The sequence below is a fragment of the Leucoraja erinacea genome, chromosome 33 (assembly GCF_028641065.1).
Source record: "Leucoraja erinacea ecotype New England chromosome 33, Leri_hhj_1, whole genome shotgun sequence".
Taxonomy (NCBI): Eukaryota; Metazoa; Chordata; class Chondrichthyes; order Rajiformes; family Rajidae; genus Leucoraja; species Leucoraja erinaceus.
Genome location: NC_073409.1, coordinates 13,220,001 through 13,246,319, shown reverse-complemented (window position 1 = coordinate 13,246,319; position 26,319 = coordinate 13,220,001). Strand labels below are relative to the sequence as shown.

General features: G+C 45.0%; 1 protein-coding gene across 1 annotated transcript in view; it reads left to right on the top strand.

Moving 5' to 3' along the window:
• Positions 1-26,319, top strand: part of LOC129712722 (A disintegrin and metalloproteinase with thrombospondin motifs 7-like) — a 112,117-nt gene that overhangs the window by 15,590 nt on the left and 70,208 nt on the right. Inside the window, 4 exon segments of the mRNA XM_055661387.1 lie at positions 14,254-14,450; positions 17,938-18,021; positions 20,183-20,307; positions 25,192-25,341. Coding sequence (XP_055517362.1) covers positions 14,254-14,450; positions 17,938-18,021; positions 20,183-20,307; positions 25,192-25,341 — 556 coding nt within the window.

Genomic DNA, 26,319 nt, shown 5'->3' with positions numbered 1-26,319 from the left:
TGAACTAAATGGCTGGACAGACCATTTCAGAGGGAAGGTAGACAAAAGTGCTGGAGAAACTCAGCGGGTGCAGCAGCATCTATGGAGCGAAGGAAATAGGCAACGTTTCAGCTATTTCCTTCGCTCCATAGATTCTGCTGCACCGCTGAGTTTCTCCAGCACTTTTGTCTACCTTCGATTTTCCAGCATCTGCAGTTCCTTCTTAAACATTTCAGAGGGAAGACTAGAATCAATTTACATTGGTACATCTTACTCACAATTAAGGCCGAATTACTTACCTGACGAAAATTAGAGCACCGGATAGGACCTTATGACAAAGTAGGAAATTGATGGTCATAAAATCAGTTACTTGAACTTAAGTTAGATTATGCTACCGCCATCAAGAGATTTTATTCTCATGCGGAGATGTGAGTCTGTGTGAGAAGTGGTCAGTGAGCTGAGGTGGGATCATAAGGTCATAAGCGATAGGAGCTGAATTAGGACATTCGGCCCATGAAGTCTTTCCAACTTCTGCCATCAGGCCGCCGATATAAAGTCCCCCTATCCAAGAAAAACATCCACAAAAACTCATTCATACCCATTGCCATAAACAGCTTAAATAAAAAATGAACAATGGACAAATTAACCCTGACGCATTGTCACTTTACACGTATCCACAACTTTTATCTTGTCTATTTTTACAGTTTTTAATCTTTATATTTGCTTTTAAGATCGATACACACTGTGTGTGCTCGCAGAAATCTGTGTTGTATGACTGCTTATCAGTACATTGTCCTGTCTGTATGTTGAGCCACGTCAAAGAAGATTTTCTGTTTCGACAGCCAATAAAGTTTTCTGAATCTGAATCTGAAGTCTACTCCGCCATTCAATCATGGCTGAGATATCTCTCCCTCCTAACCCCATTCTCCTGCCTTCCCCATATAACCCCTGCCACGCAGGATGGATCAACAGGGTGAGCTAGGCAGCAAGGATTTGAACAAGCTCAATTTTATGGAGATGAGAATGAAGGAGGGCAGCCAAATGTTTACTGGAAGAGCCAAGTTTAGAGGCAGCAATGGAATGGTTGAATGTTCCAACAGTCCCCCATCGAACTGACGTGATCTTTCTTCCTGTGAGCTGCGACTGCTACATACGGGATGCCTTCGAAGCCAAGTTCACCATTGTGTGTGTAGCATCCTCTTCCTGCAGAGGGACCTGGCAAAGCTTCCAGGAGGAAATCTATAAAAGATAGAAATATTACATAAGGCAGAAGTTCAGACAGCCTGTGAATTTCCTGCCCACTTATCGATGAGTTAAAGGTTGCGTCTTTGGACATGCAGGAAGGTTTAGTTTCTCAAACCGTATCTGATGCAGGTTTTAACAGCAAAAGGTTGGGCTGCATTTCTATAGTGCATTCATGATATTGCAACATTCCCGAGTCCCCTTAAGTTAATGAAACATCTTTGAAGAATGGTCACTGTTCCACCGTAGGAAATGCTGCACAGAAATTTCCCATGTTCAGCAAAATTCGGAACTATTATGTTCTTGGGGAGATTGGATGAAGGAATAGATATTCAGCTGGAACGCCAGAGAGAATGCCCCTGCTCTTCGTCAAAGTAATGATCGTTCATGCTTGCTGGAGTGTAAAGATGGGTGCTCACTTTAACGGGAGTAAACAAATGCATTGGTTATCCATGGTTTTAATTTTGGCATTTGTTCCACAAGTTGTCAGTGTTTTGCTTTTGGTTACGGAACTTGCTTGGAAGAACTGAAGGAGCTGGTTGTTGATTGATGGTGAACCACACCTACTGCTTCAGATGCGATGGCAAGTTCCCCACCTCCTCCGCCATGCTCAGGCGACCTAGAGATTAAGGGTTCCTCGAGAACCAACTCCAGAGGAAGATGATGGATTACAAGCATTTTTCTTAAATATATTTATTTATTACATTAAATAATAGACATCACGGTGGTGCAGCTGGTGTAGCCGATCCCAATAGCATTAGAGAACCGGGTTTGATCCTGACCCAGGGTGCTGTCTGTGATGAATTTGCACATTCTCCTTGTGACCCTGTGGGTTTCCTCCGGGTGGTCTGGTTTCCTCCCACATCCCAAAGACGTGTGGGTTAATTGGCTTCTTCAAAATTGCCTTGGGTGTGTAGGGAATGGGCAAGAAAGCAGGATAACATAGAACTAGTGTGAACAGGTGATTGATGGTCGACGAGGACTTGGTGGGCCAAAGGGCCTGTTTGCATGCTGTCTCTAAACATTATTCTGGGGTGTACAAGAGTTGGGGTATTAATAGTGTTTAAGAAGGAACTGCAGATGCTGGAAAATCGAAGGTAGACAAAAGTGCTGGAGAAACTCAGCCGGTGCAGCAGCATCTATGGAGCGAAGGAAATAGGCAACGTTTTCGGGCCGAACCCCTTTGAAATCGGGCAATTGAATTGAGAAGACCCTGTTTACTTTCCAGTTTACGCAGGACAAAGCCACATCTTGATATATTTGGGACAAGGCCATGGAGGAAGCACAGGGACAGAGCAGAGATGACAAGGGCAGAAAAACATGTATTCCCAGAGCATTTCTCACCAATTGTTTTGAAGATTTCATTGTGCTTGACAGCAAGTGAAGACTTTGTGGTAGGGTAGGTAGGAAATTTCAACCCAGCAATAACTATATTTTTAGTCTAATTGAGAAAGGAAAGCCAAGAGATCAGCTTGTGGTGGGCAGGACTGGAAACTTGTGGCTGGACAGGGCTTTGTTTTCTCAGCTTATAGTAGTGAACCTTCCAGGAGTGTACCCAACCCAAGCAGCCGAGGCTCCACACTGCTCATCGTTTATTCTGCTTTTCTCCCTTCTGTGCGTCAGGTACAGGATATTAGTTGAACTCAGTGGAAAATGTCAGTGCTTGTTTCTTCCCAAACATCACGAATGTCAGCTGCCAGTGGTTAAGGATGGGGAATCCCCTCGGGCGGGTGGCGGGCCCAGCCAGGGAAGCATTTACTCACAGCTACCGTAAGCTGAGAAAACAAATCCCTGTCCAATCACCAGTTTCCAGTCCTGATCACCAGTAGCTGATCCCTTGGCTTTTCTTCCATTGGCCCAATGACAAGTTGTTTGTCCAGCCTGAAAAATAAAGAGAGAGTGTGAGTGTGTGGGTGGGTGGGTGTGAGAGGGTGTGAGTGTGAGAGGGAGTAGGTGTGAGAGTGTGTGTGGGTGTGAGAGTGTGTGTGGGTGTGAGAGTGTGTGGGTGTGAGAGTGTGGGTGTGAGAGTGTGGGTGTGAGAGTGTGTGGGTGTGGGTGTGTGTGTGTGTGGGTGTGTGTGTGTGAGAGTGTGGGTGTGAGAGTGTGTGTGAGGTGTGTGAGTGGGTGTGTGGGTGTGAGTGTGTGTGTGTGTGTGTGTGGGTGTGGGTGTGGGTGTGTGGGTGTGTGAGTGTGTGGGTGTGAGAGGGTGTGGGTGTGAGTGGGTGTGAGAGTGTGGGTGTCTGGGTGTGGGTGTGTGTGTGTGTGTGTGGGTGTGAGGGTGTGGGTGCGAGAGTGAGATAGGAAGGGAAAAGAATCAGAAAAAAGTGGAAGAATTATAATAGAGGGACAGAGAGAGAAAGAAAGCGAGGACCAATGAAGAATATTCACATCATATTGGAAACTATCCCATAAGCAACAAAGTGAGTGTGATCTGCAATAGACAAAGAAGCCTGGACGTGTTGTGTAGATACGTCCAGTAGACAACGTCCAGATTGTTACTTCACACTCGGCCACACGAGCCACAATACCTTGTGCTGTTGCTCTTCAATTAACGATCTTGCTCATCTGTCCATCACCCCTCCCCACTGATCGTGCCCACATCCTTCTTCCAACCATCCAGTCTAACCCTATGCTTCTGTTCCCCTATGACATTCATGCCCATTCATAACCTAATTTTGTTTGTGCGCTGCATAGGAAAGGAGAGGCTTTGCTCCTGTAAAGATGCTCATACTGCCAGGTGTCTTGCGTTTCCTGCCTCACTGATCTGCTCAGCCGTGGAATCGATGTCGGCTGAACGCACATGTCTCAGCAACCATCATCTAGACCTGTGCAAACTGTGATGTTGATTGACCAGGAACACACCGGGGCGGGCTCATGAAGTAGTGGGATCTTAAATGTCCACTTGTGAAAGCAGATGGGGGTCTCACCAAAAAGATGGCATTTGCAAAAATGAATCACAGAATGGTCACAGCATGGAAGGAGGACAGTTGGCTCTTTGTGTTTTTACTGGTTATATGCAAGAGCAAACCACTGCACACCACAGTCCCACCCTCTCTCTGCTGTCTTGAAAACTTTTTACATTCAGGAACCTATTCATCTTTCTTTTGAACATGTCGATTGCATCTTCTTTCCCCCAACCAGATTCCAACCACTTGGTGTGAAATTTCTCTGTTACTTGTAATTCTTTTTGCCAATCACTTTCATTCTATGACCTCCTGATCTTACCCCTCTACCATTGAGAGCAGTTTCTCTCTGCTCTGTCTACACCCATCAAGATTTTAAATCCTTCTATCAGATGTCCTCATAAACTGTTCTGTTCTGTTCTGTTCCAAAGAGAACAACTTAGTTTCTTCAGCCAAGTTGCCTCCTCATTCCCCGGAATCCCTTTGAAGGTCTCCCTTTTTCCCTGGAATCCTTTTGAATGTCTCCCTTTTTCCCTGAAATCCTTTTGAAGGTCTCCCTTTGCTACTGAGGATCTGAGGTTATTCAGCCACTTGAGCCTGTCCGGCTATTTTGATATTATCTCCACCCAACTCTCTGCGGTACCTGCGGAGAGAGCACCAGAGTCAACGTATTACGTTGACCTACCTTTCATCAGGTCAGGAGAATGTTAGACAAGGAACATGTTTATGTTGCCTGAGAGTTAGGGAGATGCAAGGGGATGCCTGTGATAAGAGGGCAGTGAAGACTCCTTATCTGCAACTAATCCACACTGAGGAGATGCAAATAGAAGAAGAGAAGAGATGAAAGCTGCTGGAACTGAGAGGTGCACAGACTTTGCTGAAAACCCTGAAATAAATGAGAATTCTGAAAATACACAGTCGCATGTGCGAATGGAGAAAAAAAAAGTTTATATTATAAGTTGACCTTTTTCCAAAACTAGCCAGTTCTTTGTAAATGGAATGGATGGTTATCTGCGACTGTTGACTTTTTCGTTGATTACTGAGGGTAGTCAGAGTGGGACTGGGATGGAGAATTTAAGTGAGAGGAGGCCGGTAGCTCGGGGTTAACCTACAGACAGGGCAGAGGCATGTAGCAGTATCCTCATTCGTGCTTTGTTGCTCAATTGGCCATCTCTTGGTATATTTCCTGGTGCTCCCTCCACAAGGTCTTCACCACCCTGACTGCAGGGTTGAGATCAATGTAAAGGATGGGCGAGTATATCTAGGGATAGGTACCCACACCAATACAGATCAGACATTGGGCAGTGGAAATGGTTTGAGGCACAGAGTGGCCCTCCTGTGACAGGAAGCTCTGGAAAATGGAGTCACTTCCTACGAGGGTAGATCTTGCAGTCCCTGGGTGGGGTTGAGAGAGACAACAATGACCATCTATAATAAAATGCTCCATCTGTGTGTACGTCCTCATATTGTGGGAGGGTGAAATCTGGAACTCCCTCTCCCAAAAGCCGTGTTTTTCCGAGGTCAATTGTAAATATTAGAACTGAAGTTGATATTTGTTAGACAAGGGAAACGCGTGTTACAGGAATGAAATGAATGAAATGAACGTACACCAGCCATCATCTCGGTAGAATAGATTAGAGGGGTGGAATGATTCTGCATTCCCAGGAGCCGTGGAGAGAGGCTCCAAAAACTGTGTGTGATGTCCTTAAGAGAATTCAGCAGCTATGACAGCAGTAAAGTCCTGTTGGCATGCCTCCGGGCAGTTCCCTCGATCATGTTACAAAATAAATGCTCTTGCAATGATTATCATCAAGTCCACATGTGTGGAACATTTGAGCACAAAAGCCATTGCAACCATGCCAAAACCTTCTGCCATTGCAGCATATTTGGGGGATTATGTCAGTAACATGCCTTGTGTGTAATAATAACAACAGTGATGCCGGAGTCTCATCCAATGTTCGTTGGTCACATGACATCAAAAAATGGAAAGACTATTTATACAACATCCTTCTCAAGTTTAGAACATAACTAAATGCTTCTTCTCACTTGTCACTGTACTATATGGACTATTATATGGCTATGGATGACAAAACATCATCTATCTGAAGTATTAACTCTGTTCTCCGAAAATCTTTAAATCTGCAAATGCAGATGTTGCCTGTCCATTCCCCCCACAGATGCTGCCGGACCCACTGAGTTCCTTCAGTACCTTGTGTTTTGCTCAAGGTTCCAGCATCTGTAATTCCTGGTCTACCCGATCTGTGCCTCGGTTGAAATCGAAAGTAAAAACAGAAAATGCTGGAAATGATCAGCAGGTCAAACAGCAGCTGTGGGAAGAGAAGCAGAGCTCATATTTCAGGTCATCAGAACTGGGAAGGAAATGAAAGAAGCTGATTAAACTGCAGGGAGGTGGGAGGTTAGAGAGGGGATGTTTTTGACAGGGTAAAACTATAAACTAGGTTTAGTTTAGTTTTAGTTTAGAGATACAGCATGTAAACAGGCCCTTCGGTCCACCGAGTCCGCACCGACCAGCGATCCCCGCACTTCAACACAATCCTACACAAAGGTCAATTTTAAACTTATACCAAGCCAAATAACCTACAAACCTACACGTCTTTGGAATCTTGGAGAAAACCCATGCTGGTCATGGGGAGAACATACAAACTCCGTACAGACAGCACCCGTAGTTGGGATCGAATCTGGGTCTCTGGTGCTGCGAGCACTATAAGGCAGCACCTCTACCGCTGCGTCACCATGCCAACCTGGTGGTCTGGTCAATGAGTGAATGGGAGCATTTAGAGAATGAGGAGTTGCAAAATTCTACAGCTTCAGGTGACATGATTTCTCTGCACCAGTCGTCCACCTGTGATATTAAAAAACAAAGCGTGGAGGAACTCAGCGGGCCAGGCTGCACCTGTGGAGGGAATGGACAGGTGATCTTTTGCCTGAGGACCCTTCTTCAGTCTGAAGCATCCTCCAGCACTTTTTTTTGCTTAGGATTCCAGCACCTGCAGTTTCCTTTTACCCCCACACTTGTGATATTAGGACAACTTGTTTGTTTCATTATTTTAATTTTTTGTCTATTGGAAAGAATAACATGCCCAGCCTGACCTACTGAACATATCTACCTTTAGCAACTCCCAAGTTCTTTTGTCTATATCTTCTCTTCCAAGTGGTAGGTGTCGGAACATGCTGCTGGGGGAAGGAGTGGGAGCAGATACAATACTGATATTTAAGAAGAAGGGTCTCGACCCCAAACGTCACCCATTCCTTCTCTCCAGAGATGCTGCCTGTTCCAAGTTACTGCGTGTCTATCTCCAGTATTTAAGAGGTAGTTAGACAGCCACATAAACAGGAAATGAATGGAGATTCAAACCCATAATTTCCCGAGTTAGAGAAGAGAGCTATAACTGAGCTATAACAACAGGGTTACGCTGGTTGTGAGCAGATGCTTTCTCATTCTTAAGACTTTAGTAATACTATCTAGAAACAGGCCCCTCGGCCCACCAAGTCAACACCCCGTGCACTAGCACTACCCTACACACAGTAGGGACAATTTATAATTTACAGATGCCAATTAACCTTTAAACCTTTCTGCACTGGAGAGTAATCAGTGTGAACCTTCATTGGCCACCAACCAAAGAGAGATGAGCTTCTGCCCCACTCCTCCATTAGAAATTTCTTCAGGAGGTCTACTCCGGGCCTGGCCTTTCATCAGGGTACTCACTTACTAACACTTCTCATGTATGAGCCCACAGAATTTGCAATGGTGATGATATCCTTCACTAATTGGGCCCCCTGCAAGGTTGGCCAACTGTTTGGGCAGAGTCAGCTTCTTCCTCAGAACTGCTTTCATCAAGAGGCTGCTTCTGTGATGCTCATTCTGCTTCATATGGTCTTAGGCTAAGAAGTGGGATCCATTACACAGAAATCTAAAAAACCCTGCCTTCTCCCCAGATGTCTGTGTGACTTTCATCTTAAAATACACTGTGCCATATCCTCATCAAATATTTTATTCCTAGTATTTAATATTTACAGCATGTTCTGCCTTAGCTGGAAATACTGGAAACCAGATACCCAACCAGCTCTTAGACTGAAGCATTAAATTGCCTGTTGTAACAGCGTTCAATTTATGACCCTTCACAAAACCATGCAGTCTAATCCCTGATGTAAATAGGGGTCAACCATTGACTAATTGAAGGTGGGAACAGGCTGAGGGGCTGAATGGCCTTTTGCCGTTCCCAATAAACCATAACAGTTCTCCTGGACAACTAGCCCGGTGGGGATACCACACAGATTCTGCCTCCCATCAATCTTTACTCAACATTTCACAATGCAAGGTTTTAATAAATGCTTGGCACGGATTCTGACATCCTAAAATAGACACAAACTGCTGGAGTAACTCAGCGGGACAGGCAGCATCTGCCGAAATGGGTGACGTTTCAGGTCTGAGACCCTTCTTCAGCCTAGAGTCCTGCTCTCAGTTTGAAGAAGGGTCTCGACCCGAAACATCACCCATTCCTTCTCTCCAGAGATGCTGCCAGTCTCGCTGAGTTACTCCAGCATTTTGTGTCTATCTTCGGTTTACACCAGCATCTGCAGTTCCTTCCTGCACATTGTGACATCCTAATCTGGGTTAGCTCAACCCAATCTTCCAGGCTCATTAGTAAAGTTGCTTCTGGTCATGAAAGTCAATTTGTGTTGAAAGGTAGCAGGAGTGTGGAGCCACACAGCTGCCGTACCATGACCTGGGGCCAGCTCATGTTTCACTGTGGTGCTGCTCCTTTGCCTTGCAGCCATCAGTCTGTATCAGCGGGTAATACAGTCATATAGGCGTACACCCTAGAAACAGGCCCTTTGGCACAATGCACACATGCCAACCATCATGCTTATCTATACTGATCCCATTTGCTTGCATTAATTTCATATCATGCCTTGTTCATTCAAGTCCCTGTCCAGATGCTCGAAAATCTTGCTATTGTTCTTGGCTCCACCTCTTCTGGCAGCTCATTCCTGATACCAACTACCATTTTTGGGAAAAACTTGCCCCTCAGAAATAGAATACAATCAATCTTTGTTTCCAGATCCTTTTAAAAACTCCTCGCTCTCTCAAACCTCTGTCCTCTAGTTTTAGATTCTCCTACCATGGGGAAACCCTCAGGCTGCTAAATGCACCTTTCTATGCCTCTCACTATTTTATATATAATTTTATATACCTCTCACATGTCATCCTTCAGCCTCTTTTGCTCGAGGGAAAATAGACCAATCTCTCCTGACAACTCAACCCCTCCAGTCTAGGCAGCATCTTTGTGAGTCTTCCCTTCGCCCCCTCCAGTTTCATCATCCTTCCTACAATGTGGTGACCAGAACTGCACACAATGCTCTAAATGAGGCCTAACAAATGTTTTGTACAATTGTACAACCCTTATACTCAACTCCTCGTGATGTATGCCTTCCTCACTACTATCTGTAGCAGCTGTTCATTGTTTCAAATCTCACTCTCGGAAAACCCAGGGCAGTCTGGAGGGAATGCTATGTTGTCAGAGACGTTGTCTTTTGATATAAAACAATGGAATATAAACAGTGACCATTTCTCTCCTTTCAGAGGGATGTACGACATCCCATGGCACTTTTCCCAAGGTATTCCTGGTAAAGTGGTGAATATCCATCCTTTAATTAACACCACCAAACGGATTGACCTGGTCATTGCTACATTGAGCATGAGAGGTTGCTGTGCATACATTTCCTGTTATGTTCCCTACTTTGTGGCAGTGACTGCTCTTTGGGGTACTCTGTGGCCACAGGCAAAATAGAAATACAAATCAATCTTCGTTTCCAGATTTGTTTGCTGTCTGTGAGGGAGCTGGTAATTGCTAGGGTGCGTTTGTCTGCATCATTTTTGTGCCTTCTGTACCAGTCACCAGTTCCAGCAGATTCATGGAATATTTTCATCTGAGAAGGAGACCACTCTGCCCATCGAACCTGTGCTGGTTGTAAAACAATGCCCCATCTCACCCCACCATCCAGTGGGCCACAGATCTTGTGTATGCAATGTGTCAATCTAGCTGGTGTTTATGTTTGGCTATTTAACAAAGGGGGGCATCACTCTCATGCTTCAAGCTGCTCTTTGCTTGCTATTGCAGACTTGCTGTTATGAGTGGGGGAGGGGGGAGAGAGGAGGGATGTGGAATCACAGTCCAATGACCTCTAGCTGATTGTGAACTCCCCACCTTCACCTATCCATCAGCCACTCATCCACTCCTCCCTAATTTAACAGCATTGACATCAATAACTCAACTGCAGTTATTGATGCTAATGCTGAGCCTGCAGAATGTGGAACTGAACACAGAAGGGGTTAAGGAACAGTCGTTGGCTGAGTTGCTGAAGCTCGTGCTGCATTTATTCATTGTGCCTGTGCTACAGATGGTACGGTCTCGATCAAAGGGGGGGAAGGTGGAGAGGGGGAAGCCACGAGCTGTAAGCACAGGGACTCGCAACACAACCTGATATGGGCAGACACCACATCAGATAACATCCATGTTAATTCATCATTGCCACAGTTTTGCCTGGGACCTAATCTGGGTGATTTCCAAGACTCAAGTCTGCACCTCTGGGGCCCTTGTTTAACTCTTATCTTCAATTTTCCAATGCTCTCCCACCGAGGCCACAATCTGCCAATTATTCTGTTTCTCTATTTCTCTCTCACTCACACACACACTCTCTCTCCTTCTCCTCTTCTCTATACCCTCCTTCTCTCTCCCCCCCTCTCTCTCTCTCCCTCCCCCCCCCCCCCCCCCCCCCTGTCAATCAGTGTCCCGCCCCCGTTTTGTCTCTCCCCCACAGGCACAGTGAAGTCTGCTGGTCTGTTTCTCAGTTGTGCTCAGACACATGAGCACTGTGATAAACTACACACAAAGCCTCAGGAAGAGGGAGCAATCTTGGGCAGCAGAGATTCTCTGGAACAACACAGATGGAGTACAGTGGGTGGAATTGCACGTTAGCAGGGAATTGGTCTATAACAGAGCATGTACAATATTCTCCCAACAGTAATGTTTTGCTTCAAAGAGACATACATTGTACGTGCTGTTTTACAGCAGCAAATGCATTTGTGCCTATCTTCTGTCATCTATTCATAACTTACCCCTCACTTCAATCCAACTCCACAAGCCCGCCTTTCCCACCATCAGCGTCCAGTGAGTGGCATAGAAAGAGCCCACTGTGTCAGAAACATAGAAACATAGAAAATAGGTGCAGGAGGAGGCCATTCGGCCCTTCGAGCCAGCACCGCCATTCATTGTGATCACGGCTGTGGTTAGATCTGAACTATCTGTGAGAAATCAGAATTAAAAAGCTGCAGATGCTGAAAATCTGAAACAAAGCTGGAAACTGCGGGTGAGACTGCCCGACCCGCTGGGGTTGTGTCAACATTTTCTGGATTTGTTCCAGTGTCTCACTGCAGCAGAGTGTTGATCACTGCAGTAATGGTGACCGTCACTAGGTGGCACCGTCACCATTAGGGGGGGGGGGGGTCACACTTTAACCAGGTAAAGAAAGCAGCAGGTTTGGTTGCACCCCAGTTTTACAGCAGTCAGAGATGAGGCCATCAGGCCCTTCAACACTACAGGCAATCTGTTAAACTGGTCCCATGTGAGTCTGTCACAAGAACCTTGACAACAGGTACGTGGACAGGAAAGGTTTAGAGGGGATATGAGCCAAACACAGGCTAGTGTAGATGGGACAGCATGGGCAGGTTGGGCCGAAGGGCCGATTTCCGTGCTGTATTACTCTCTGACTATAACCTGAGACAGGAGTAGGCCTCTAAACTGCTCTCTCCTGGCCAACCATTGGGTAAGATCGTGGCTGATCCTGTGTTTGTGTCCAGTTTCCTGCCTTAATGGCCCAGAATCTAGTGATCTTAGCCCTGAAAATAGCCCTGAGCCACAGCTCAGCATCTAAAGATTCACACACCCTGCTTAAAGAAACCTCTCCTCACCTCAGTACTGATTCCTTATTCTGAGCCTGTGACAGGACACAATGATCCACAGGTGGAAATGCACCAGACTGTTACAATTCTTCACATGATCAAATAGGTTCAGAGCCTTAGACTGAACAGAATTACTTTTGTCTGTTTAGAAATTGAAATATTTGATTGACTTCAGAACAGTTCATTGTTCTTCCTTGTCTTTTGTGTTTATTTATCCCTCTCTCTTAGTACCCTTCTTTTCCATCTCCTTCTCTCTCCTCTCTGTTCTCCTTCCCTTCTTTCCTTTCCTTCTCTCTTCTCCCTCTCCTCTCTCCCTCTGTCTCCTTGCTCCCAGTAGAATAATCTTGTCCATTTCATTCCTGTATTGTGTTCACGATGATAAAAATTCCACAATTGTTTAATTTCCAGTTTTTTTGTTAATCTAACTTTCTGTATATTAAATGAGCTAGACTAATGTGAACTAGACTAATGGAAATTCAGCTGTGAAAATGTTTTTGAAGAAAATGTTTGAGAACTTGAAGTTAGTAAATATATGATCCATGAACCCAACTGAGATAGCATTAAGCATCTTACAAACAGGATCCTCCCATTTTTGGCTACCAGATCTGTCCTCTCTCCCTAGAAGGGAAACCTCGATTCTACTCACCATTAACACCCATGGTGCACATTTAGAAAGGGAATTATATGTGCATGTTATTTGTCACATCGTAATTAAACCCTTCTGCAGGTGCTGTTGAAGATGTGGCTCTGTGAGTTAATTATAGAGTAACATGTTTACATTTGGTAAATGGGTACTGATGTAAGATGTTACTTTCAATATTTTGATGAAGGTTTCCAGAATCCCGGCTTCCTTTCTTCAGCCTGATTACGTAAACTGTAATACCCAGAATGCAGGAAGGGGTGATTTCACTAAGGCTGTTGGGAATTAGTAAAGAAACAATTGAGGAAGATCCAATTTGGGGAATGGCATTAAAACCAGCCATGCCCTTTAGAAGTAGGACAATGGCCAACCACAGAGCTTGTATCTGGAGACATGACTATCAATCCAGCAACATTAGTTTGAATCCTTTCATAGCAGCTCAGAAATTTAAATTAAAGAGTGGATAAATTTGGAATGCTGAGCTGGTATCAATAATGGCGATTATGAAATGACTGGATTGTTGTGAAGAAATCTGCCCGCTCCCTGGTCTGAATCCAAATCAACAACTAGCATGGTGGTATTTTTTGCAAACTGCTGGAGTCAGACAGCATCTGAGGAGGGAAATGGACAGGCGATATTTTGGTCGAGACCTTTCTTCAGGCTGTTGCTGTAGAAGGCACATAGCTGGTAGATAGAGGTGAAAGAAAGGGGTGGGGAAGGAGCTAGTACGTGATAAGTCTGGCCGAAACGTCACTCATTCCTTCTCTCCAGAGATCCTGTCGGTCCCACAGAGTTACTCCAGCATTTTGTGTCTCTTCTAGGAAGTGATAGGTGGATTCAGGTGAGGAGTTGATGAGCAGATGAGTCGGGTTGGGAGGAGAGAAGATGGAGTTAGGCAACAAAGTATGGAGGTGATGTGGAAAAGGCAAAAAGGTGCAGATGGTGGAATCTGTTAAAGAAGGAAGAAGGGGAGTGAAATGTAGAACTGGAGTGATGGATGATGGGTTGAGGGGACAGGATGGTCAAGGTAAATGTGGGTCTCGAAGAGGGAGGGGTGAGGGATGACCCAAAATGTTATCTGTCCATTTCCCTCCACAGATGCACCTGATCTGTTGAGTTTCTCCAGTGGTTTGTTGTTTATTCAAGATTCTAGCACCTTGTGTCTCCATAGTTGATTCTTAATTGCCCTCTGAAATAATGCAGCAAGATAAATAGTTTGGCCAAGCCGGCGATATTCGCATCATTCGAACAAATTAAAACAAGTCAGGAATGTGTTGTATTAAAGTGGAACTGCCTCCAATAAATAGCAGTTGATGTCAGCTCAATCATCTTCTTATATCTGATGGGTTTTGGTTGGGGTTTTAAGGGAAACTAGACCGTGCTGTTTCCCCCAACGCGTTTTTGCAGGGGGGGGGGGGGGGGGGGGGGGGGTTGCTGTGGCTTCACACGCATACTAACCACCCTCCACAAATCCCTCTGCCTGTTCCTTCCTGGAAATGGTTTAGATTCCCTGAAGAACCTGAAGCATCTGGAAACAAAGCGGGAAAAGTGGGAAAAGAAGCAACAGCGCAAGAGGCGGATTAAGCAACGGTCAATTAGCAAAGAGAAGTGGGTGGAGACTCTGGTTGTGGCTGACACTAAAATGGTGGAGCATCACGGAAGTGAAAACATCGAGGCCTACGTCCTCACTGTTATGAACATGGTGAGTGACTGTCATTTATTTCTTCCTCCGTTTTAGGGGAACATTTCAAATTACTTATATTTTTGTGAGATGTTGATGCTCCTCAATGTTACAGGAATTGGCAGTGAAGGTTGGATGGACCACTCTTCATGCCATCAGCAACAGCCTGAGACCGTGTTTAATGCGGCAAGGACCCACAGAATGAACCTGGGGACCATGGGAATGAACCATGGGATGTTTGGGTTAATGTATGATGTGCATTTGATGGCATTAGGCCTGTACTCACTGGAGGTCAGGGGAGGACCTCTTGAAGCTTACTGAATAGTCAAAGGCCTGGATAGAATGGATGTGGCACAGATGTTTCCACCAGAGGGAGAGTCCAGGAACAGAAGGCACAACCTCAGAATAAAAGGAGGTGACTTTAGAAAGGAGATGAGGAGGAATTTCTTGAGTTAGAGGATGGTGAATTAGTGGAATTTATTGGCTGTGGAGGCCAAGTCATTGGGTTAATTTTAAGGCGGAGATTGACAGATTCTGGATTAGTAAAGGTCTCAAGGGTTATGGGGAGAAGGCAGGAGAAAGGTGTTGAGAGGGAAAGAAAGATCAGCCATGATGGAATGGTGGAGCAGACTTGATGGGCCGAATGGCCTAATTCTGCTCCTATGATTTACAAATGTTTGAACTTATGATCCAGATAGGAAGTCTGAAATGCTCCTCAACTTGAATTTCTCCTCGGCCATTCTTCGGGTTGCTGGCCTCCCACTTGGCTGCGTGGCTCCTGGTCTCCTGCCAGCCACTCTCCGGGACTTGTTGTCTGCCCCTCCAGTATCAGACTCCAGACTTGCTTATCTTTACAGCCATAAAACTACACCAAACACATCACTGGATTGGAGCCTTGAGCCTTAGTGCGGCAGGGTGTGTGTGTGTGTGTGTGTTGAGAAAACAATCACGACTGGGGCAAAACCCTCCACAATCATGGGCTAAGTGCTTTACAAAGGTATTAACAATGTTTGGTTGGAGAAGATGCTGTTCTTGAACTGCTGCAGTTCGTTTGACCTGCTCTTGAGATGATTAATGGATTTGATATGGTAGATTGAGAGAAGATCTTTCCACCAGAACAAGTGTGTGGCGTGGTGGGAATGTTTGGCCTAAAATGCTAAACTGGAATAAGTTTTCCAATGACATTCTTTTAAGGAGCATGAATAAACTAACATGGCTATTTTTGCTTTGGTTGTCAGTAAATCTTAATGGGATGGAAAATAGAAATACAACGGCTGTGTGTTTGCTGAGTGCAGTTTACAAACTCAAGGCATTCCATGGCACTTTGCAGCCGATTGAATTCTTCTGAAGTGTAATCACTTTAGGGATTGCTGCAGTCAAATTGGCACCGCCAGCTCACACAAAGAGCCATGTAAAAACGTCCATATCATCTGTTTTGGTAGTGTAAACTGAGGTGTGAATATTGAGCAGGAACCTCCCTTCCATCTCACATTCCAACCCAGGAAATCTCTTACATCCAACTGAAAAAACAGATGGGACTTGGTTTTAACATCCAGAAGTCAGCACTTCCAATAGCACTCCCAACAGGATCAGTCTGTAGCTGGAATTGAACACCTGACCAAACACAGAGAGAGCTCCATAGTCAGCCACAGGAGAGAACTGTGAGCTTCTTTCCGAAAAATGGCAGCTCAAAGAGTTATGGTCATTCAGCATGAAAAAAGGCCCTTGGACCCAACTTGTCCATGACAAACAAGTTGGCATTCTGAGCTAGTCCCAATTTGGCCCCATATTCCTCTCAACCCTTCCTATCCATACATTTTTCCCAACTGTTTATAGGCACATAGACTCAGGTAACACACGAGAACATAAATTATTCATAAGTTACACATAAAATCCTGAAAGACAGTAACAAGAAGGACGGCTACAGGGATAAAAAGGCGTTTGAGCAAAACTATTAGAAAAAAACAATTCCATGGTTTTGCAAGAGGTGATCCATAGTGTCGTGTCGTTGAGGTAGGATTGGGATCATGCGTGTTGGTTCAAAAACCTGATGGTTGTAGGAAAGTAGCTGTTCCTGAATCTGACGGTGTGGGACTTCAGGCTTCTGTACCTCTTGCCCGATGGTAGGAGAGAGGAGTGGGCAAGGACCAGTTGGTGGGGATCTTTGATGATAGATGCTGACTTCTTGAGACAGTGCCTCAAGCAGATGTTTTTGATGGCGAACATCGCTTGAGTGAATAAATAAAAAAGGTGTCGGAGAACATCCAAAGATTTTCTTCATGCAAAGTGCTGGAAGAATGGAACTTCATCTCACAAAATGGAGTGGTGTCATAAATTTGAGAGCAACATGTTCTTATGGACCATGATATAAAATGGCATGGAGCCATAACTAGAGAGCATGCACCTTTCCATCAGTACCAGCCTAAATCAAGATGTGAGGAGAATGTTCCCCACTTGCATGGATTAGTCATACTGAGGGTGGAAGAACACAAGGGGAAGGAAGATAAACCATTACTCACTTTATCTATGCCCCTTAAGATCTGTGCACCTCAATGAGGTCACCCTTCAGCCTCCTCTCTCCATGGAATGGTTAAAATTGGTTGATCCAATAACACAACGATAGCTCCATCATTTCTGCTTGCTAGACGAGTTATTAGGTAGCTGTTACCATTTAACAGTATGAAAATGTGTGAGACAAGAGAATTTCCACAAATAAATCTCAAAATGGTTGAATGAGTAGTGTTGTGGGCAACTGGACATCTCTCCATTTGTTGCTGTGTCTCCAAACCCAGTGGGAAGGATGTGAATGGGAATCTCTCCTTTAGCTGGAGTCCTGCAGGCACAGAACATTTACTGGGCTCTGTTTAGCCAGTCCAACGTGAAACTGTTCAACAATGGAGCCGCCTCCATCCAAGCTTCATCTACACTTGCCCAAAGCGCACCATTTTGATAATCTCACCCACAAGTACAGTCTTGTGGAGGCAGGGAGGCCATCTCTGCATTTGCTTTACGTGGGAATCACCAGGGTGAACATGAGGAACAGAAACAATGGTAAATCCTCAGAAACCTTGGGCTGAAATTACAGTTCAGTAATGGAGGCCACTGCTGGCAAACCCACAGACAATTGATTGCAAACATGAATGAATAACCCTGTAAATATCTATGGTACCTTCACTTCCAAAATGCTGGTCACTTCCACATCGCTAACCTGGCGATTTTCAACCCAGCTCTGTTAGTGATCATGCCATTCCTTAGGGAATGTGTCTCCTGAACCTTTACTTTTCTCTGTCTCTCTTTATTTAAGACATCCTTCACACCTGCTTTGTGAGCAAGCTTTTGTTTCGTCTACGCTGGTATTTCCTAGTGTAGTTGGTGTCTCATTAGTTTCCAGTACTGCCTGACTGAAATGCTTTGGAATTGTTTGGGGGCTATATCGGCAGTGGTGAAAGTCCAACCATACACATGGCTGCACTGTTCGCTCATCAGCTCTTCACACATGTCTCTACAGGTTGCTGGGTTGTTTCGTGATGCCAGTATTGGCAACGCTGTGAACATCATCATCGTTCGTCTAGTGCTGTTAGAGGAAGATGAGGTGAGTGGGCAGTGCTGGCGAATTGATTGAATCATGGGATTGGCATAGAATGTAATATTTCCGCACTGTATCTCTAAACTAAACTAAACTGAACTAAGTAATATGGAAACATCTAGTGAGGCTGGTCCACTACACAATCATATCTCTATCACTCTAGTACACCCTTGGTACCCTTGTCCCTTCGACAGAGAGAGTTTAAAACAAAGCAAGAGAACGAGCAAATTCTAAAGAGAACTAGATAAAAGTTTGAATTCAAAGTTTGCAATTTATTGAGGAATGAGTGGGAAGTGGAACCTTAGAAGAACCTTCATGTGCTCATGCATTACAGTGGCTAAGTGGCATCCTACGGAGCTGTTTGGTATTGTGATTTGCTTATTTTTTGTCATGTACCAAGATACAGTGAAAAGCTTTTGTTTGTGTGATATCCAATTAAATCAGATACCACTATATACATGAATCTAATGAAGCCACCCACCTGTACTACAAGTAGAACAAGGGAAAAAACAACAACAGATAACAATTGAAAGATAGAAGGTAGACAAAAATGCTGGAGAAACTCAGCGGGTGAGTCAGCATCAATGGAGAGAAGGAATAGGCGATGTTTCGGGTCGTGAACCTTCTTCAGACTGATGTCGAGTGGGGAAGGAAAGGAAGAGGTGGAGACAGTAGGCTTGGGGGAGAGCTGGGAAGGGGAGGGGTAGGGAAGGGGAAGGAGGGAAAAAGCAAGGACTACCTGAAATTGGAGAAGTCAATGTTCATACCGCTGAGGTGTAAACTACCTAAGCAAAATATGAGGAATTGTTCCTCCAATTTGCGCTGGGCCTCATTCTGGCAATGGCGGAGGCCCAGGACAGAAAGGTCGGATTCGGAATGGGAGGGGGAGTTGACGTGCTGAGCCACCGGGAGATCGGGTTGGTTATTGCGAACCGAGCGGAGCTGTTGGGCGAAGCAATCACCAAGCCTGTGCATGGTCTCACCGATGTAGAGCAGTTGACACCTGGGACAGCAGATGCAGTAGATGAGGTTGGAGGAGGTGCAGGTGAACCTCTACCTCACCTGGAAAGACTGCTTGGGTCCTTGGGGGGGGAGGTAAAGCGACAAGTGTAGCATTTCCTGCGGTTGCCAGGGAAAGTACCAGGGGAGGGGGTGGTTTGGGTGGGAAGGGGCGAATTCGCTCGTTGCTTTACCTCCCCCCTCGACTCCATCCAATTGGAAAAATCAAATTGAATTTAATACTCCTGTGAAGTTCCATGTGGCAGGTCACAATATCAGTCAAGTTATTGTTGTTATTGATCACCCTTTGTATTAATTGTCCTAATTATGTGGATGTTGTTGAAGATTCACTCCATGGTACACCTTCACAACTTTAAAATGTAAATTTAAAAAAATCTGCTGAGTTTCTTAGGTCTGTTAGACTCTTAAATTTGGCGAGTGCTTCAGGTTCGCTCTCCTCCGCAAAGCTTTTCATGATAAAGCTTGAGAAATGGGATAAAAGGGACCTGTCTGGAAATCAGGGGTTGAGTCTGGAAATCAGGAGATGCAGTGACTTCTGGAGCTCAGGTGATTTCAGGAGCTCAAATCTTTCAAGTACAACAAACTTCCTTGTTTTTCTTATCAAAATACAACATTTTTCAGATACTGAAATTCAATTTCCAATATAACACTCATCCTGCAATTTTATTAATGGCTTCAAGTAAAATATTGTAGACCATGCCAATATTATGTACCTTTGCCATTTGGTTTTGTTTAAAAATGTAGAGACTGTATTTTGATTCTGAAAATCATTGCAGTAAATTATCAAGACCGTGTTTCATCTCCAGTTCCCTGGGGGCCCTCAAGTTGTCCTGTCCTGTCCTGTCCTGAAACACTGCAGACATTTCTGTGGACACTGACTCACTCTGTAAACAGTCCTAAATATTGAACTCTAGATCATAGCCTTGTTGTATGAAAGGAAAAAAATATTCTTTTGTCGTCAGTTTCCTTTGCCAATTGTCATAAAACTCTTTCTTCTGGTTATCTGCCAGTTGCAAAAGTTTCCCATCGGCACTGACAATTCCCATGATAAATCCGAACCATGAACTTTTGTGCTCTAAGGAAGTCGACCCATGCTTCCCACATAGAAACACATCTGGAGACTAAAGCTCTGCGTTCCTTCTGGCAGGAGGACCTGAAGATAACACATCATGCTGACAACACGCTGAGGAGCTTCTGTAAATGGCAAAAGAAGATCAACTTCAAAGGTGACAATCACCCTGCACACCATGACGTGGCGCTTCTGCTCACTCGGTAAGTGGCGTATCGGTTCATCGTTGTCACATATCACTATGATACCGTGAAGAACCTTTTGCGTGTTGTCCAGGCAAATCATACCATGTGTGAGCACACGTAGTGCAAAAAGAGAAAGGAAACATTGCAAAATCTTGTGTTACCACTACATTGAAAATGAACATTTAAAGAAATTGCAAGGGCCGCAATGCGTTAGATTGGAAGATCAGGGATACTTCCTTAGCATTTGAAGTATTCAAAGGTCTAATCAGAGTGGGGGGAAAAGTTGTTCTTGACTGGTGGTATGTGCTTTCAACCTTTTGTATCTTCTGCCCAACGGCAGGGGGGATAAGAGGGAATGACTGGAGTGTGAGTGGTCTTTGATTATGTTGCTGCTTTCCTAAGACAACGAGACGAGCAAATGGAATTGATGCTCTGGAGGCTGATTTGATTGACAGGGGGGTTGTGGATTGGAGACGTAACCACAATTTACAGTCAGTAGCAAGAGATGATCTGGATATCTTGTTTAACTGCTGCTTTTGAATCAGTCTTGGCTTGTATAAAGCTTAGCCCTCATATATGCCTCATTAATGCTTTAGAATAGTAACTGCTGCTTGGGATCTGTTTTCATAGAATCACGCAGCATGGAAATAGGCTATTTGATGCACCACATCCTCACTGATCATATTAATCCCATCCCCCTGCATTTGTCTATTGCCTTCTTTGCGCAGGTGATTCAGGTGTTCCTCTGGAGACTTGCCAAATGCTGTCAATAACACTACTTCCATCATCTCCATTAGTGTAAACCAGATACCCCCCCACTGTCTGTGCGACAAAGGAGCTCCTCAGATCGCCTCCAAATCTCACACCACTTACCCTAAATTATATCTAGTTTTATTCAACTATGATCGGGGAAATGTTTCCGCAGTTGTGCCCATTCATAGCCCTCATAACATTACATACCTCCATCATGTCTCCTCTTAATATTCTCCACTGTAAAGAAAATATGTTTGTCCAGTCCCTAGTCCAGCTGCCCTCTCCACTGGCAGCTGTCCCATTAGCTGCAAAGACCTATCTCCTAAAATGTATGCTCCCTTCCCATCTTATGCTCCCTCCCACTTTAAGATATCTTTATGCAATGTGGGATTGCTGGCATGGCCAACATTTGCTAACAATCCCCAACTTTCCTTGGAAAGATGATAGAAACATAGAAACATAGAAAATAGGTGCAGGAGTAGGCCATTCGGCCCTTCGAGGCTGCACCACCATTCGATATGATCATGGCTGATCATCCAACTCAGTATCCCATCCCTGCTTTCTCTCCATACCCCCTGATCCCTTTAGCCACAAGGGCCATATCTAACTCCCTTTTAAATATAGCCAATGAACTGGCCTCAACTACCTTCTGTGGCAGATAATTTCACAGATTCACTGCTCACTGTGTAAAAGATGATTTTCTCATCTCGGTCCTAAACGACTTCCCTCTTATCCTTAAACTGTGACCCATAGTTCTGGACTTCCCCAACATCGGGAATAATCTTCCTGCATCTAGCCTGTCCAACCCCTTAAGAATTTTGTAAGTTTCTATAAGATCCCCCCTCAGTCTTCTAAATTCTAGCGTGTACAAGCCGAGTCTATCCAGTCTTTCTTCATATGAAAGTCCTGCCATCTCAGGAATCAGTCTGGTGAACCTTCTCTGTACTCCCTGTATGGCAAGAATGTCTTTCCTCAGATTAGGAGACCAAAACTGTACGCAATACTCCAGGTGTGGTCTCACCAAGACCCTGTACAACTGCAGTAGAACCTCCCTGCTCTTATACTCAAATCTTTTTGCTATGAATGCTAAAATACCATTTGCTTTCTTCACTGCCTGCTGCACCTGCATTCCTACTTTCAATGACAGGTGCACCATGACACCCAGGTCTCGCTGCATCTCCCCTTTTCCTAATCGGCCACCATTCAGATAATAATCTACTTTCCTGTTTTTTGCCACCAAAGTGGATACTTGAAGCACAGTTGTCCTTCTGATGAACGTCTCTCTCAGTACTGTTGGGGAGGCAGTTCTGGGATTTGCTCCCATAGTGATGCAGGAATGGACATGTTGTTGGATATGGTGCAATATGGTCGGCACATATTAAAGTCATTGAGGATGTCACACCAGATCAGGATTGGTGCCTTTGAAACTTTACTCCAAGCAAGCTCAGCAATTTTAAAGAAGGAAGTATTGAGAAGGTGATCAATATCCATTCAGCATTGTGCATGGGAAAGTTCCATGTTGAATACCGCTCCAACAACTGTAACAAAGCTTGATTTCATCGAGGACAAAGCAGCTTGCTGGATTGACTTCTCATCGCACCACCCTAAACATTAATTCCCTCCGCTACTAATGCCTGGTGGCTGCAGTATGTTCCATCTCTTCAATGCACTGCAGGAACTCGCCCCGTTATTCTAACAGGATCTTCCAAGCCTCACCTCATCTACCACCATGAAAGAGGGGCAACACGATGGCGCAGGGGTAGCATGGTGACACACCAATAGAGTTGCTGCCTTACAGCACCACGGGTTCAATCCTGACTATAGGTGCTGTCTGTAGTTAGTTTGTAACTTCTTCCTTTAACCTGCACGGGTTTTCTCTGGCTGCTCCGGTTTCCTCCCACACTCCAAAGACATACAGGTTTGTAGGTGAATTGGCTTTGGTAAATTTGTAAATTGTCCCTAGTGTGTAGGATAGTGTTAGCATGCGGCGATCACATCGGCAAAAGTCCTGTTTCCATGTAGTATCTCGAAACAAAACTAAACAAAGACAGCAGTTGTAAAGGATCACTACTGCTTGCAGGTTCTCCTCCAAGTCATACACTATGCTGACTTAGAAATGTGGTTGGTACTGGTCCTTCATGGTGACTGGGCTCAAGTTCTGGGACTCCCTCCAGAAAAACACTGTGAGAATAGTTTCACTGTTGTGGTGAATTAATTCTGCACCAGAACGCTTCTCAGTATAAAGGTCATATCTAGCTCGTTAGTGGGCGGGCCGGGTTCCATGTTATTTTCAATGCAGTGCTCCAAAGAAACACTGTGTCAATTTGCCAAGAATCAGCCAGAATTTCAGGAAGCTGTAGACTAGACCCAGGCTGATAACAACCCATGACCCATTAATTCATTCATTCAACAATTCAAGCCCAACAGGTAATGCATCTGCAGAACTGCTGGGCTGAATGTGCACGTTCTTACAAATCAAGCTGAGCTCTCTCGAACGTTGGTAACGGAATATATCAATATCAAGCACCGAGGAACAGATAGCGAATGCATTGGGAATTCTATGTGAGAATAGGAGAGTTTATTCTACCATCCTGTGGGTGATATATGATTGTCCTTACTCGTAGGAATGCAGTTTTTTAAACAGTGGGTGTGAGGACCTTGTTCCACCGGAATCCTCTGCGGTGGGATTTAGTTTGGTCCATTGAATTTTATTTCAATGGGAAGGAAAAGGGAAGAATTTAATCCACTGAAAACTCGCACATTGAGAGTGAGCAGGAAAGATTTTGATCCTCCAGTATCTGTGACTTGGGAGTTGTGGAATTCCATGAAGCGTGAGTGAAGGGATAGCGTTTAATTCACTGGAACAAATGCCTGTGACTGACTTTATAGAATTAATTAAAGCCATCAGAGGGAGGCTTTGGTTTTAGTGACTTTATTTCCTTTTTGAGATATTTAGTTTTTGAGATATTGGAACAATGTGGACAACAGCAAAACACCCTTTGAGCAAACAAAAGACATGGAACACTAAGAGAGAAGATCCTAATTGAATTAATTGTGTGTTGTGTGCACAATGAGTTTCCACAGCAAACAACAATGAGCATTGCAGGGAGCCTCTGATCTGATCACAACACATTGGTATCTTGGGATGGGCTGTCAACCAGAGATGCCTACGTACAGGTAATAATTGATTAGATTGCTGGCTATGGATTATTATCAATTGAGCTGGTGATTATGGATTACTTTGTCAGGTTCACCACTAGTTATGATTTACTCTTGGTCAACATATTGGTTATGCATTATTATTAATTTGTCAATTAATGGGTTACTTATCAATTGAGCTCTGTAATGGATTGTAATTAGTTGTGCTGCTCAATATGGGATATTGTATCAGCTGGGTTATTAGTTATGGATTATTATTTGTTTAGTTGGTGATGATGATTGATGTATATGATGGGCTGCTGATTGCAGGCTGTTGTCTGATCTGGCCACAGTAGGAGTGTACTAGTAGCTGCCAGGTTGGTGGTGACAGAGGATCGGGGCAAGAGCCAGATTAGGGGTAGGGTAGAGTATAACGTGGGACTCTAAACCTATCATCGAGTTGTGGATGCAGCCCAGTCCATCCTAGCCCAATTGAAACAGCCTCCCTCCCCTGCCCCCACCTCCCCAATCAATTCCATCTACACTTCACGCTGGCGGAGGAAAGCAGCCAACATATTCAAGGACCACTGACAGGCCGATCATTCCCTCATCTCCCCTCTCCCGTCAGCCAAAAGATACAAAACCTTACAAGTACATACCACCAGATTCAAGAACAACTTCTTCCCGCTGTTCTCAGACTCTTGAACAGATCTCTCAGATGCGAGGGAATGTGTTCCCACCGACAACCTTGGTCGACCACCTTGTGGCCCTTGCACATTTTAAAAAATCTGCACTTTCACTGCAGTTGTGACACTATATTCTGCATGCTGTTTATTTTCTCTTTTGCACTACCTGATGTACTCACACGGATGGCAGGTAAAGCAATGCTCTATACTCTATCTCAGTGCACATGACAATAATTAACCAACAGCAAGAGGGTGTTACGTGCCAGGCTTTGCTCTGTCCCGGGAGAGGTGTGGTGGTGAATGTTGTTGTTTTTGTGTTGACCAGGAAGGATGTATGTGCTGGCATGAACCGCCCATGTGAGACCCTGGGACTGTCACATGTCTCTGGGATGTGCCAGCCTCACAGGAGCTGCAGCATCAACGAGGACTCGGGGCTCCCCCTGGCATTCACCGTCGCCCATGAGCTGGGACACAAGTAAGTGTGGGGAGTTTCCACCAAGTCCATTGTCCTACTGTTAGGATGGCACAGTGGCGCAGCAGTAGAGTTGCTGCCTAACGGCGGCAGAGACCGGGGTTCGATCCTGACTATGGGTGCTGTCTGTATGGAGTTTGTACGTTCTCCCCCTAGACCAGCCTGGGTTTTCTCCAGGAGCCTTCCTCCCACACACTAAAGACCTACTGGTTTGTAGGCTGATTGGCTTTGGTAAAATTGTAAATTGTCCCTAGTGTGTGTAGGATAGTGTTAGTGTGCGGGGATCGCTGGTCGGCGCGGACTTAATGGACTAAAGTGTCTGTTTCCGTGCTGTATCTCCAAACTAAACTCGTCGCAGAGGGCAATGATGAGCAGCCTGGGTTTCAGTGTGACCTGGTTTACTATCCCTATCATCCACGAGTCGGACAGTTCTACACTCACCCTTGCAGTGCTGCACTGGGGGTGTGCCACACTGTCTGAGGATCCACTGCTCAATGACACCTCAAACCAATCTAGAGCCGTACAGTGGCGCATCTGGTGCAGCCGCTGCCTCACAGAACCACAGACCCAGGTTCGATCCTGACATTCAGTACTACCTGTGTGACAATAGACAATAGGTGCAGGAGTAGCCCATTCGGCCCTTCGAGCCAGCACCGCCATTTAATGTGATCATGACTGATCATCCCCACTCAGTACCCAGTTCCTGCCTTCTCCCCATATCCCCTGACTCCACTATTTTTAAGAGCCCTATCTAATTCTACCTTGAAAGCATCCAGAGAACTTACCTCCACCGCCCTCTGAGGCAGAGAATTCCCCAGACTCACCACTCTCTGTGAGAAAAAATGTTTCCTCGTCACCGTTCCTGGAGTTTGCTTGCACGTGCGACTGCATGGGTTCCCCCTGGGTACTCCGCTTTCCCCACAACCAAAGATCTGCAGGGTGGTCATTTAACTGGCCTCCGCGTGAAAGTGAGTGGTAGAG